Consider the following 15934-nt stretch of genomic DNA (forward strand, 5'->3'; position numbering starts at 1 on the left):
TGAGTTTCATGGCTCTCTCAATATGTAATATGTATGTCCCTCTTTATCAACTGCAGGATGCTTTGGAAAAATGACACATAGCTTTTGTGTCAAATAAGGAATAAAAAACAACAAATGAAGGTACAAATGATTTACTTCTTTTTCTTGATATATTCCAAATATATTCAAAAGTTAAAGCACCAGAGCAGCAATTTTGCACATTTTAGCCCATGTACCACAAATCATGTAGTACATGATACATACTTCAGACTGTTGCTGATCATTTTTCAGAGCAAGCTTTAGAGGATTTAAAGTCATTTCACCACAATAAAAAAATCAATTTTTTAAAATTGCATGTGTTGGGTAACCCATAGTGAACATCATGTCTGCTTCTTTTACTTATAGTTGTACTTATGCACTGGATTAAAATGACGCAATTAAAGAAACTGGCAAAAATAAAAGTAGCTATAATCACTGTGATGGTTTACCCCTCAAGCAAGTTTTGAAGTTAATCTTCAATACTGTATGAAAATGAATGGCAAAAACAGGTTTAAAAAAATCTAAAGCCCCATGCCATACTTTGAAAAATGATCAACTGTAATATGAAGTGTAAGAAATTTGTAGAATTTGTAGTAAATAAACTAAAACAAGCAAAATCATCAATACAAATCTGCCTCATACTCTAGGCACAGGAGCACTCATAGCACATTACTATATTCAAACAACAGGTTATGTCTATGAACATTACAGTGAAATGGTAAGGCTGTCTTGTTACTATAGTTACAAAGCCATGGTTCTAAGAAAAACCTTAATAAATGATCACTAGCGTACTTTGCTTTGATTGCAGTGTAGAATATTGTGCAAAATGTCACAAGAAACTACTTGAAGTACTTACTACGTGTTATACACAAGCTGTATAAAAACTGAGGAAGTAAACATTAAAATCCTGTAGGCTCAGTCATTACTATACATTGATTATGGAGCCAGAAGCCAGACTGTAGAGTCAGATTTTACATTTTACATTTACAGAAATTTAGCTGCAAAGAGAGGAAAAAAAACTTGCACCGAGAATGTAGAGTCAATTTGTTCGATTTCATTGAACCCAGAAAGCTACATCTTAGATTGTTTTATCATCCCTTTATTTTTCTAAGTGAAGCTGCCTCCAGGTTGCAGTGCCATCTTGTGTTCTTCCTATTCACCATTTGACTTAAATAGACGGTGACACAAAATAGTGCAAAGGAGAGAAACCTGCGATAGGATATTATCACCCCTCTGTATAGATGCAGGCGGCCTGGCTTGTGCAGTGGTCCACCACACTGAAGAGCTCTCCTTCATGTAATTTTTGATTAGAGGCCACATCCTGCACTTGGACACCAAATCCTGCAGATGCACGCACGCACAAACACACACATTTGGTGCGCGCACCACACACACACACACACACACACACACACACACACACACAGACACACACACACACACACACACACAAACATAGAAACACACGGATGATTGTATACACAGCAAGAGTCGTGAAATCCAATGGCAATAAAGTGCTCATCCTAAAGCAATTTTGTTTAGACTGTATTTTCATTACCTGTAATGCAGGAAAGAGCTGTTTGTGAGTTGGTTACCCCATTGGGATTATTGACTGCTGGAGCGAGGCTGTCACCAAAGGCATCAACTTGCATCAGGTGACTCGAGCTGGTCTGTGCTGTGATCCCACCATATTGTGGAGGAGAATATAGCATCTTCATCTGGCCGGGGAGCTCTACAGAATAAATAAGAAAGTCTTGCTCCTTTATCCTCATTGTAAAGAACAACTTTATAGCTTTCTGTGGCTTTTCTCCTTAAATTATACATTACAGAAGAAAAGCAGCATTAGACCCCTTAAATGAAACAAAGTGTGCATCTCAGTCTTGTCAAAAACCCTGTCTTTATCTCAGCAGTTCAAACCGAACTGTGTGTTTCTGAGAACCTCGTCAACATCACTGTGCCTGTCAAGTCTGGGGGGAAAAGAGGTTATATCTATTTAAAGGTACATAGTGTAGAGCTGTCTGATTCTGTCTAACTAGAAAACCACCTGCCACCTGCTACACATCGTAAAGATATACTGCACAATTAATGTGCATGCAAGAAAATCTGTTCAAACAGATTGTCAAACCGCCCACGCGTTTGTTAATAGGCTCTTAAGATGTGAAACTTGCACTATAAACCTTCCTCAGAAGAACCTTCCCTTCAGCACTGAGCTGGTCTGTGCACAACTGTATTTACATCTATGGAGTGAGTATTTTGACAAACCTTGAAGAATACACAGATGATAAACCTCTGAGTACCTGGGTTGTGATCTGTGAGATCAGGCGGCTGGCTGGGCTGCTTCAGATCTCGGTTGTTCCGCAGTGATGTCCCGTTGGGAGGATGCGGGAGGCAGGTGGAAGAGCAAGGCACACACTGGTCCCCAGGGAACAGCTGGTGAGGGGAAGGATCAACAAACCTGAAATATTTCAGACTTAAGTAAATACTCTGCTTGTGGAATTAAGAAAAATAACAATACATATTTTCTATGATTAAAAAAAAGAATTATTACTTATTTGTAGCCTGTGGATAATGTGCTGCGTCTCCTACAACGTCTTTGTACATCTTTGTAATGATTTCCAAAAAAAACAACAACAACAAACTAACAATGTTGAGACTTTTGCTGAGAGTTGTGTCATGTTTCAATGGTTTGATGCTTTTGAGGCTGGATGCCATTAACCGTTTAGGTGTACCTAATATTCTAAATCTGAAAATATTTCTAAATATTTTTCCACACATGAAAACCCCTTAGAAACTAAATGGAACAAATAATGCTGTAAACTTTAAAAAGCCTGTATTTTTCGCAGGGCTACCACACTGAAACACATTCTACTGGTGTTTCCTTTGTTGTGTCCATCCTCTATATATGATTCAGTGTGTGATATTTTCCTTAAGAAATAACAAAGTTAAGTAAGACACAATATTATGTATTTTCTACAGGCAATGACATCAACTTATGGAAAGAAAAATCACCATCAATGGTCATCATACTCTCATTTTAAATCACTTACTGTAGATATCAAAGGTTACAGAAATCAAACACATTCAAGATCACAAACTTTATCACCCTTACATTTGGTAAAAGATTGCCAACAACTGTATTGTGCCAGTTCTATATTTGCCACAGTTTCACACAGACAAAGGCACAGTGAAGCAGCAAATAAAGCATTAATGGATCCATCATGAGGTAATGACAAGGTCTGCGTAAATCCGACACAGACTTTGACAATAAACTGTCATCATGTGACTGTCCTAAGGCAATCCTTTACTTGAACACAGAAAACCAATTAAATCTCTTGTTTGATGCAGGTGAGATGGACAACACTGCATGTATTTGAAATGAACCTAACCACTTAAAAGAATGCAGCAAAGCTTCCTCTTTCAGATCTGTGCTACATCCATGTAATGAGGAAAGAATTGCTACTTTCATGGATTCCTTTGCCTCACTTCCTCAGCATGGTGGCTTCCAGCACAGCTGATTTAACCCTTCATTTTCTACATTTCTGCAATTCCAGTACAACAATGCAGTGGTGCAGTGTACTTGTACTCTAAGTAGGATGTATTCTGCTATGAGTCTGAACATTATGTAAAAGCATGCATCTGGTATTGCTATTTGTAATAAAATATACTGTAATCTCTGCACAATACTAAAACAATGTGCCATCTCAAGTGTTTATTATTGAGTTCAGGACAAAATGATTGATGCTCTGTGCTTAGCAATTGATATAAGCAGCAATAGATCCACTCTAGAGGCACTTCTTCTGAAAGTATTTCAGTCTGCACTCTATATACTATGGCCTGTGCAACCATAATTCATTAATAGCATTTTCCAACACAATAGTGGAAGTCTAAGCCTGCAATTCAGTCCGTCACCTTTTAAATAGATAATGGATAAAGGCTACTCCATCTGTAGTGAGTGTAATCAGCTAAAATAGGAAAGCTTGTTTAACTTCACTGAATATATATTTCTTTTTTCTCTACATCTGGGTTGTGTAGGAATTCCACAGTGAATTATTTTAAACCCCCCTGTCAAAAGAAATGTCTATATCCCAATTTTAACATCTCTGTTGCTCATTGTTACAACATAAAAAAAAATCAAGGGCATTACTTTCAGAATCATGTAACTCATTGTGAAATTCAGAGGATTAAGCTAAATTGAAATATTGTTCAGTGGCCATGGCAGCTGACACCCCTGCTGTGAGGTTTGGCCAAGTAACACATTTGCATGTCTACTTGCCAATAACAAGAATATTAAAGGAGCCAAAGTTTGCTGACAATATACAAGGACTGAATAGGAACCGAAAGGAATCCCAGAAAAGTGTACAGAAAATGGCAACAAGGATTTTACAATCGATTTAACATCTAAAAAAGTAATTACAGCGTCTCTTTTCTCCCACTGGACTTTAAATGGTATTTTTTAGATTTTATGATTCACTTATTGAATTCCTTAGCCGCTCCTGTCGGTGGCTATAGCATCCATTAATACTGGCGGTCGAGACCAATGAAGCAAGGCAAGGTCTGCTTTCACAGGCCAATTGTCCACCCAGAATCCTGCAGCGAATGCTTTGGCCTACTGCTGATATGAGAACAATCACAGCCAGTGAGGAGCCATGAGCATCTGGCTGCTCAGAACGACAGAAATCCTTTATCACATGCTTTGAAGTGTATAGATGAAGGGATGATTTCCTATGGCTTGACCAGGCAAATGAGTTTCTGGCCATCCACAAACTGTAAAGCCTCTTCCCAGCCGTAGCCCACCACCCCACACACACACACCAATAAAACATACCAAAAAAAACCTTGAGACTCTTTTATCAGCATGCAAACTAGGACCTTCTTTTAAACTGATTATTCTAATTATGAGCTTATAGCCATGAATCCATGACAACTAGTGTTTAAGTTGATTGTGATTGATTGAAGAGAGGAAAAAAAACAAAAAAAGATTTGTGAAGCATTTAAATTAGTCATGGTTTAAAGTTCAAACTGAGCCAACGGGAATGCAAACTGAAAAGAAACTACCACTTGGCTTGCTCAATAAAGCTAACTGCTCCGACCGTTGACTCCTATGTTGCTGCACATAAATAAAAATATAAAAAAATAACGTGAAAAGGGTTAGGCTATGCTGCTCATGAGTGTGCACACAAACACAGTATGCATTTACAGTACATTACCATTGAGAGGGTTTCAATGACTCTAAAAACAGTTGGAATTCCTGTTATATTATATTCACAAATTGAAGAATAGTAACATAGTTTGAAAGATTTATTTTGTCGATTTAATGCCCAAGATTTTTTTTTATAGCTCAAATATATATAGAAAACTTTATGAACTTTCTGAAGCTTTCTCTCACACTGTAAGACCTACAGTCCCCACAATAACACAAAAAATCCTCAGTACCTGTAATTATCTTGTAAGGAGCACAACAGAGCCAAGTGAGGATTGCTGGAGGAGTCTTGTCCCTGCGGAGCAGCTGAGGAACAGGGATGACAGACACTTCAGGGCTGTCCACCACAGCCTAAATCTAACAGATAAACCTATTATGTGCACATGGTTGCCGGGAGATGTGTTTACGTATCTAGTTTTTACATCACAAATACATATGTGAAGAGCCAGAGCTTAGACATACCAGAGTATGAGTCATGAGAGGCACTGGAGGATGGGTTCAAGTTGTTGTCTATCCTTGCTAGGGGGGAAAGGCTTGGCTGCAGAGGGTGGATGGTTAAACAGTCTGTCAGTGTGTCCTGGGTCACATCAGCTGTAGATTTCATCTAGAGAAATGGTAGATGGAACATAAACATAGATGTTGGTGAAGAGAATGGTAATAGGATTCTGGCTGATATTTTTTTTTATAGCATAATACTATCAGCAGTAATACTCTTATAGTTTTATCAACAATATTACACATTTTAATCATTTACAATGAATAGGTTTTGTTTTGTGCAGTTGGTTTTGGATTAGTAAGATATAATATATCTGATCATGCTTCCTCTAGCAGGTCACCTTAAGCACTTTTTGTTTTTAGATGTTTAAAAAAAAAAGCCTGATTAACAGATGTGGACATTGATGTAAAATCCTCTTTTATATTAGCTGTGGCCAAGCCATTCATTTCCTGTCACTCTACTACATTTCAATGAAGGCAAAAATGAACAACATTTTTAAATGGTCATTATTTATACAAGGAAGTCATGTTAGTTATTTAGCTATTTGCAGACTAGACAAAAAAAAAAGCTATAGGATGCCTAAGAGGGTTGTTATACAGTATATATGGTATGCTTTCACAGTGGTCTTGGTAAGAAACAAATGTAAGATACACTCCATCTCAAGAATCATCACTGAAATCACAATTACAATGGGCGTTTGTTTTTAATCAAAGTTGTGCATGTGGGAAACTTTGTAAAATGTCACCTTTTTTTTTTAGTAACAACCCACCTTCTTTGTATCTATGGTGACATAACCCTCAGTAGGAACTTAAGAGACAACATATGAGAAACAACATAATTATGTGTATTATTTTGTGACCTAGCCTTGTCAGTGTTAATATACAGTAGGTGGATGTATAAACTGACAAGCCAAGATATTTTCATCTGACTGCATGCACACTTACAGTAGATGTAAGTTAATGAAAGTAAAAGTAAATGACATGTCTCTGCGAACGGTTAAGTTGCAGAGCTTAACAGAATGGGGTGGAGAGTGCATCACAGTGAGTATATACAATACTATCAGCTAATTAGGACAAATGGCTGTCTAATGAAATGAAACTTGTGAAATGTGTTAATATAGATTTCCCTTTGTCCATCGTTGTAATGTTTAGGAAGTGATGCTGTGTACGTGCAATCATCACTAATGGTGGACAGTTTTACACCTTCATTGAGTTGTACACTTAGCATAAGTGTACAACTCAAGTAAAGTTTTTCTCAAGGAGGAAAAATTGTGAATTGTGTTACAGCGTGCATTGCGGTTCTTACCTTCTTCCGTAACTGTCGCTCTTTACTAGAATGGGATTTCACGTGTTTCCTCAAGGAGCTGGGATCAGTGTAACGCTTTGAACAGCCAGGCACCTGGCATGCATACGGCTTCTGTACAGCCACAGAAATATGAGAACTTGCACGAGTCCACATAGAGGCAAACAAGCTTTGAAATACCATCCATAATTGTATGGGTTGTCTATGCAAGGCTGCCACTCACTGTGTCCAGGTGTGTACGCTGGTGTTTAGCTCTGTCACTTGAGTTGCTGAAGGCCTTGTGGCATCCTGGGTGCTGACACAGATAGGGTTTCTCCCCCGTGTGGCTACGCAGGTGGATTTTCAGATTTTCTAGCCGCGAGAAAGCTTTCTTGCAGCCCTCAAACTGTAACCGCATACAAACACAGTAAAAGCAGTTAAAGGAGTCCATTGCAATCAGGTTGTAATAGATAAGTATTTCTACAACATGCATTTAAAACAGGCCTGGGGTTGGGGGACATTGATTTTGAAGTCCTTTACATTTTGGTGTATCTGCTTCATCCATCGCAATATTCAATATAAGCTCTACAAGCATCTCCAACCTTATGTTGCACATATACCTGGAGCTATGAGCTTATTAGCTGGAACTCACCACACACAAAAGGCTGCTGACCTCAGTGTGTGGGAGGGAGTGGAAAAAGAAAACCTTTTGAATAAAAAAATTACTGTCATTTAGTCTGACCTGACACTCAAGCCTAACACTAAGAACTAACTGCTCACTGCTAGTTTCATTGTTGGCGGGCAAGAAGGTATAAAACAGCGAAGCCCTGAGAGCAACATTTGGGAGAGACAGGTGCGTTTCAGTTTTATGAAAAGGTTATGCTATCTATTCATTATTGGAACTCCTGGCTATTGTTAGTAGTGAATAGATCCTATTTTATCACTTGTCATTATAATCAACCACAATGCTCTTACTATTAGCCAATTGATTACTTTGTGAATTTGTACTTGTAATTAAGATGACTGCACCTTTGTGTTTGTCAGCATGCTTTTGGATGTTGGCACTCTGATGCAATTTTACTGGAGAAAAGACAAATATTGTACTATATAATACAATAAGCGTAATTAACCAAATACTGTGCACAGCACACTGTGCGAAACCACTCTACAAATATAACACTCATAATTTAAGCTAGTTTAATTAATCTAATATATCACTGGGCAGGCAATATTTGCAAGAATCAAAGTCTCATCATATTTAATTTGAGACCCTTGATGGCAAATTTGCTTAAACATTCAACAGAATATGAATTTTCTATATCTCACTAGTTCAAATATACATTTTATTTTTTTTTATACTTTAAACAAATATCATATTTTAAGTGATACATCTCTGATGGTGGTGAGTGACACCAGCAGGGGTCAGTGTTTATACACACATCACTGTATTGTCGTTTTTGTGTTTTCAATCCTTTATCTTGCATCACCTTGACAGCAGCTGGTAGCTATCGATTACAAAAAAAAGTGTAAAAAAAAACTGTCACTATTCTTAATACGTTTACAAAAAACTCAAAACTGATGAATGACTTCATTATATTCATAACAGAACCATATTAGAAACATCTTACACAAGGCCTCACTCTGTTACATCTTGTGCTTCAGGACAATACCACAGTAATCCAACTCAACAAAACTGCTCTTTTCTTGCAGTATCATGCGACCACGGTGACTTAACTGCTAAGATATGTGAATTATCAAAGCTTTTCTCTTGTAAGGCCAGGACTTTACTCTCCCTCCTCCTGTTCACAGGGGGCTGGAATGTTCTTACTAAGCCTTATGGGGAAAACACACAGACCATGTCCAATTTTGTTATTCTTCCTCCAAGACTGAATTTTTTACATACTGATACCTCTCAATCACCACCGCCAAAGCCAAATTAATTTTTTTCTTCCCATTAATCATTCACTGATAGCATTCCTTTGAATTCCACATACACGGTAGACATACTCGCCAGTCTTTCTCATCACAATAGAGCTATTTCCTGTCAACATCTATTCTCGGACACAATCCTAAATCCAGTCTCTAAAATTGAGCATGAAAATAAAGACTTTACCACTATCACTTCCTTGCTAAACTTTGTTTGCTGCAAAGCAAACAATGCAATGATATGACTATGTTATGAATGTTAAATGGATGGTGGTTGAATTCTGGAAGTTCTATAAATTCATAAGGCCTGGGTTTACCAGCGCTGAATATGAAGAATTCTTAACATTTAGTCAAAGCAAACAGACTGAATTGGAAACTGAACAAATAGTAGATTAGCACAAAAAGTGAAAGCAATCTTCTCATAACCCCTTCCCACGCATATAGGAGTAAATATTCACCTGGGCATGCTTTCCAATTCTCTTCTAATACAATAAATTCTCCTTCATGAGGGGATGCATTAGTAAAGTTGACCAATCATAAATATAAAGACAAGAATTAACAACAGAAACCTCTGCCACAAGAGTGCCACAAGAAAAACAGCGCAGACGGAGATAAATCGTCTCTCAGCACCAAAGTGCTAAAATACTGCCAGAGCTCCAGGACTAGCCAGGGGTAACTGTGTAACTCTCTTTCTCTGTCTCATGAAGCTCTCATAAAGCACGGAGGGCTTTTGAGTTGGTGGTGAGGGACGTCTGGGTTGAAAAGAAAGCAGCATGGCTCCTCAGTGTAGATCAGTGTTACAGCCAGCCTCTGACAGGTCCTGGCAGGTACTCATGCCCTGGCTGAACAATGACAGCTGCAGTCTGTGCCAGCAGAGTCTGTCCAGTGCCCAGTCTTACTCTGAGGTCAATTCATTCTGAACTCCACTCTTCCCTACCGCAACAGTGATATTTCTAACCTCTTCACTCTTTTTGTTTTATCCTGTTTCCTTGTACTGTATAGTTTTGGCTTTTCAGTCCCTGTCCCCATTGACTAGTGCATTCCTAAATCTTAGGAAGTTGCATGAAAAATAATAGTTTTCAGTGACTCCAAATGTGGGACAAAATGCTAACAGACAACAAAATAAATCATATAAAGCTTTAAATATTTAAACAATATACATAACAAACTGTCAGTGATTGTATAATTACTGTGCGATCTTTTTAATATTATCTAGTATAGAAGACACTACTTGTGACTGTTCATGAAACTCAATAAATGGCTACAATATGTTGTAATATGTATGTGGGTGATTTATCACGGTCAAAATGTTACTAAATAATTACAATAGTCTCCTTGCTAGGAGTCATTATGTTTAGCCTGATTTCAGTACAATGTCAGAAGCTGTAATGTGAAAATATATGTCTGGTGGTGAATCATAATTTTCTTGTGCCAAAATGCAGTTCCCTCCAAACAAAGAAGGGACGACACTTAAAATGTTGTCCAACCTGAAATCTTATCAGGCTTGTTGTCAGTGGTATTAGCAAGGATTGAATTACAAGCTCCTCGTGCAGGGAAATTTAGAGGATTTGGGAAAAAAATAAGATTTCATTTGAATTTTATGCAAATGCATTCATTGATCACAAAATGGTTGATGCTTACTGAAAGGTAATAGAAAAAAATGAAACATTTTTGGTATTTTCAGTGTTGGAATGGTAGTAAAAAAACATAGCAAAAGTTGGATACAAGCTAATAATGGCAAAGAGCATGTCTCCACTACCTGAAGATAGAGTCCTGGAAATAGTAAAATGGAAATAGCCCAGGATAATATTAAATATTGTCCAAAAATCATAATTAACACGCCGACTTACAAGGCCAGTGGGAATCTGTTGTTTTGGTTTTGCAAGTTCAAACAACACTTTTCAAACCTCATATATTTAAATCACAGTGACACACGCAAATAGACTGGTGAGTCTAGGATATGTTAACAAACTGTTCAATCATCATCAAACAGATTGTGAAATGACAGGTACAAGTCTGGGCCTGCCCTATATGTTCACTGTGTAACAAGAGCTGCCTCATTGTTCTGCTGCTGGCTTGCACTTCATTTATCATGCATCAGTTTATTCACCTGCCAATCATTTCCTAAGAATAACTGTGCTCTACACCTTGGACAATTGTGTTATTTCAAGTGATGCTCGTTTTCTCTAAGTATTAAAGTGCTTTTAATCTAACTGTTCTGAGAGATTCAGAATGTTCCTATCTAGCATTTCTAGCACAACTTCTCAATCTCAGTGGGAGTAGAAGTAATCACATGCCCAACCTCATGCTAGGTCTGTGAAAATGCCTGCACTCTTGACATAATGTTCAGACTTGACCTTAAGAAAATCCACATAGAATCAAAATGCCTCATTAAAGTCCAGGAAAGATACGTCTAATGTGCTGCCTCTTTCTCTCTTTGCTTTTCGAATTTGTTTTGTGTTTCTATAATTACTGTATGTCAAACACAGACAGATGCCACTAGGTATACATTTTGTTTTTGGCAATGGGTTGTGACAATGTATACTTTCCTCATTATTGAATGGATACATGGTACACAGACCCATCCAACACTTGCAGCCCCATGGCAACAGAGCTGGCTTCAACTAATAAGTGAGTATTTTGGTACAAAAGGTTGACTGCAGGTATGCATGCAGTTAATAATTAACTTGTTGAAAGCATATAATTGACTTGTTGAAAGCAGAAACACGGAGCATGTTGGCTAGTCGTTTGTCCATTATTCATCTAAATCTAAGTCTTTTCCTAGTAATATATATATATATATATATATATATATATATATATATATAAGTGTGTGATATGCGTATGATCTCTCTCTCTCTCTCTCTCTATATATATATATATATATAGAGAGAGAGAGAGAGAGAAACAGGGTCTCTACAATGTGAAATCTCTTAGATTATGTTCAAAAATAATGACAAGAAGAGTTATCATTAAATTGCAACATATCTGAAAGAACTATATCATCATTCTTGGAGACACAAGTCTACTAGTTCATCAATAATGCCAATTCTTTGGCCACAGAAGCAGACCTGCGGAGAACCAGACTATGGGGCATCACCTTCCCAGAATGATGGCCAAGTCTGCCAGTCGGTGGCCTGGCAAACCCCCTGCTGCTGACAGGCCCAGGCAGTAGCTACTACAGAGCCATGGTGCCATGCCAGATCTAAAGTGCTATGCCTCCTTTGTGCTGATTTAATAACTACATAATTGAGTTAACACCCATGTCAATTATCACAGAGCTCTGCTAATTACTCCATGGCTAAACTTAAGAGGAGAGAGAGGCCATATTTCTGATCTAAACATTGGCATTTACGACTTTTTTCTGTAGGCTGAGGTGTGAAAGCCTTAAACTAGATACCGTGGGTTTGAATGAAACACTTAGAATTGACCCCAGTGAGTCCCTTACATTCATCATGTTCCTGCTTTGACTGCATTCACTCAGCCTCCTCACAAATAAGTAAAAAAAAACATCTGATTGAGAGGGAGCTGTGCTATCTGTGTATTGAAGGGGAGATAACCAGCGGAGTCTTCTTTCTAAGAGGCAGAGGAATAAAGTATTGTATGAAAATAAAGTATAAACTTCAGTTGCATGAAACAAGACACAGCTGTGATCTGCATGGTGTACCGTGCACTTGTTGGGTTTCTCTCCTGAATGGACCCTCATGTGGATAAGAAGCTTGTATCGAGCATTGAAGGGCTTGAAGTTGCGAGGACAGCCCACCCAGTAGCATGTGAAATCCTCAGCTTTCCGTTGGTCCACATGTAGCTTCTCTATGTGCCTTACCAGCTCCTCCTTTTGGTCATAGACTGCACTGCAGTCTAACCACCTGCAGCAGTGGGCCCCATAGTCTTCCAACTCTCCTTCTTCTTCCTCCAGCATTGGGACCTGGGGTAAAAAGCTGACCCCATGTTTGGGAGGAACGATGGGAGCCTGGGTAAGAGGGTCCTGAGAAGGGGTCTTTATTTTGCAGTGACGCCTGGGGAGGTTGATGTGCTGATGGGAGTGGTAGGGTGGTGGAGGCCCCTGTGGAGTAGCAGCTTCATGGATTGTAGTCAACAGGGCTGGCTGAAACTGTAAAGGTGGCAGCATGTTGGTGGCGGTTTGGCTGCAGCTTTCTGAAGTCTTCTCTAGTGCCCCTCCTTCCTCTGGGAGGCACTGCTGCTCCACCACCATGTTAGCCATCTGACTCTCCAGACCCCCTCCCTCTTCAAGCATCTGCATACGGCCACACTCTGTCTGTGGGGCCAGAGCCTGCGAAGAGCTTGGCATGCTGTAGGGATGGGCCTGGGGGATGCAGCGACCTCTCACACCCAGGAAGTGACCATAACCCTCAGATTGGACAGGCGAGAGCGTGGGATGGGAGGCTGGAGAGCTGCGGGAACCATTGATATAAGCCACAAGTGAGGTAGGCGAGGTGCGTATGATGGAATTGAAATCAATACCCATGACATCTGACAAAGGCGACATGGAGAGAGCTCTCTTCTTAGCACGAGACTGTCTGGGGCTTCCGGCATCACCTGAAAAAAGGTACGAGGGCAGGGAAGCAGAGGTGCTCGTGCCACCTGATATGGTCGTGCCCGACATGGCTGTGCCAGGAGAAAGGCTGAGCTGCTCACCGCCCTCACTGGCCTGGGTGGAGCACTGAGGTAGTCCCAGGGGAGGAAGGACACGGTAGCCATACGGCCAATCATGTCTGCCACTGAACATTGACTGGGTTTCAAACAGACTGAGGGTAGTGGATGCCAGGGATTCTCTGGACAGTAAAGATCTGAAACAGATTGTTATTATACACTTTAGTAACACTCTTAAGGTTTAGTGAGCTCATCATCACATGCTGTTATTGATATTGCCCACCTGGCATCAGTGTGGGGAACCTGTACGCTATGTGGATGTGATGGGGGATGAGGCGCTACAGGCCGTGCAGTATACGGTTGACCTGTGACATCAGTCATGGGACTACTGGTCACTGTCAGGTTAGCACCAGCTGGCTGCCCGAATACTTCTATGGTAGGCTCAGACACAGAGCAACCTGCTGTACACAAAGCCTCAAAATGAATAAACAGAATATCCACATTGGAGAGAAATGGTTATACATAATTCCAGCAGAGCAACAGACTTTAATTCACATTCCACACATCCAAGGACACCAACAAATTTAGTCAGTTATAACTAATGTTTATACAGTAGATTGTGGAATTTTCATTGCCAACCTAAGAAGGCCAGAGACAGTTTCTGCTCTGTTAATCACCAATGAGCTTTTCACCTCCTTCCACTTTTCCTCTGTAGAAAATTTAGGGACCAGCTTCATGCTTGGTTAATTATCAATAAATAAGAGAACACGAGGTCTAACGAGGAGACTGTAGGGGTGGGAAGAGCACATTGAGAATAAGTGAAGTATAAAGATGGTTTCAGTGAAGTTGAGAAGTCTGTATACATCATCACTATTATTATTATTTAATGGGTTGTGTGCCCTGATGTCTCAGTTAAAATAGGGACAGATTTTGTTTGAGCATGAATACTGCAGTATTAAACTACTGCTCTGGAGAGTAAAGTTACTCTTGCATTTTGCTCACAGGCCCTGGGTTGTTTAGATATTTGTAACCTTTGTTGACCTTTGTTTTTACCTTTGTAGCTGTTGTTAGAGGAGCAGAGTCCTGTCTGAATGGTAGTCGTCACTGTTGTGGTTGGAGGATGAAGAGTAGGTACTTGCTGGTATGGAGATGGGGTCGGCATTGTTTGATGTTTCCCATTGATCAACACCTGTCTGTGGAGGCTCAGGGTTGGCAGGACAGCATGGTTTTCACTATGTTTCCCAGAAGCTAAAGAGTGGACAGTCCCTCTTTTCACTTTCTCCATCCCAGAGGAGGGACTAAGATTGGACTGTTGGGGGGAAGACATGGGTATCCTGATGGATTGGGACTGATGCCCTCTGATCACACTCAGTGATGGGCACACGCTACACGGAGACACCAGGAGCTGACAACCCTTTCCGCTCATGGCTGATATGCAGATTTGTCAGGAGCTCTATGCCCATGAAGAAGTCAGTTCAAGTAGTTGTATTTTCTTTACACAGGAGCTGTTAGTCCATGGCTCATAGCTACAGTAAGAGATGATTCAAACACAAGACAACATGAATTATACAGTCCTCAAACAAGGAAGGCAGCATCAGCAAAGTATGGAATTGCAAAACAGGAAATGTAATATTAAACCACGTACAGTCTTTGTACTTTGAACCCTAAACCTGTAGAAAAACACTCAAAAAAGAAAAAAAAGTGTGTCTTGTTTGTACTAGGATAAAACTATTTCAGGCTTTAAAATATATCAATAAATGCTTGCCAACATATAGGCTACCACCATAAGAGAATACAAAACTTTAAAAAATCATAATACAATTCTGTGTTTTCAGTATTAGCCATATAAGTAGTAGGGACACAAAGTAATCTAATAAGAATTTAATATTAAAAAAGTCCTTTAGGACTATTTTCAAACAGTAAAAAAATGTGACCTTTGCAGACAAGTTTTTCTTCACACTTCTATTGTCGATGGCTTGTTCACTCACCTATTGTTGTTGTCGCAAACACTTTTCCCAAAGTGACATGTCAGGATGAATGGCTCCTTCAGTCCACCGAGCTGTGAATGTAATCTGGAGAACACCAGGAGGATCAACTGTCGTGTTTCTCTCAGAGTTTGTTATGGGTGTGCACTGAGCAGAGAAGTCACGCCTCTGAGGAATCTTTTCAGTTTGAACGTCCCACCTCACTCCTCTGTTTCCAGGAACTTCTTTTCTTTCCCCGATTACCCTTTTGCCCTTGACACGGTTTTATGTGGACGACGTCATTTTAAACTGAGTGGACCTTAACAGTAAATAATTAAAGATTTTTTGGGGTTAGTAACAGGTCTCCTACTGTAGCCTATTATATGTCATTTGTTTGCACATGCATGACAAGTTTGTTATGTCATGAATTTCACA

General features: G+C 39.5%; 1 protein-coding gene across 4 annotated transcripts; it reads right to left on the minus strand.

Annotated features, from left to right (window-relative positions):
• Window positions 1–369: 369 nt before the first annotated feature.
• On the minus strand, window positions 370–15705 carry glis3 (GLIS family zinc finger 3). Of its 4 annotated transcripts, none has more exons than XM_067574778.1 (11): window positions 15524–15704; window positions 14589–15061; window positions 13819–13993; window positions 12589–13732; window positions 7240–7401; window positions 7020–7130; window positions 5681–5822; window positions 5452–5524; window positions 2316–2473; window positions 1577–1750; window positions 370–1359 (listed from the first exon to the last, which is right to left on the minus strand). In XM_067574778.1, exons 2-11 carry the CDS (start codon window positions 14959–14961, stop codon window positions 1244–1246), a joined length of 2628 nt encoding a protein of 875 aa, XP_067430879.1. In that variant the 5' UTR covers window positions 14962–15061; window positions 15524–15704; the 3' UTR covers window positions 370–1243. The 4 variants fall into 4 exon arrangements, with proteins under 4 accessions (XP_067430879.1, XP_067430878.1, XP_067430880.1 ...); XM_067574777.1 differs by having other exon boundaries at window positions 13819–13996; window positions 15524–15703; XM_067574779.1 differs by lacking the exon at window positions 370–1359 and having other exon boundaries at window positions 1653–1750; window positions 2316–2448; window positions 13819–13996.
• Window positions 15706–15934: the final 229 nt, after the last annotated feature.

The sequence above is a fragment of the Thunnus thynnus genome, chromosome 19 (assembly GCF_963924715.1).
Source record: "Thunnus thynnus chromosome 19, fThuThy2.1, whole genome shotgun sequence".
Classification (NCBI taxonomy): domain Eukaryota; kingdom Metazoa; phylum Chordata; class Actinopteri; order Scombriformes; family Scombridae; genus Thunnus; species Thunnus thynnus.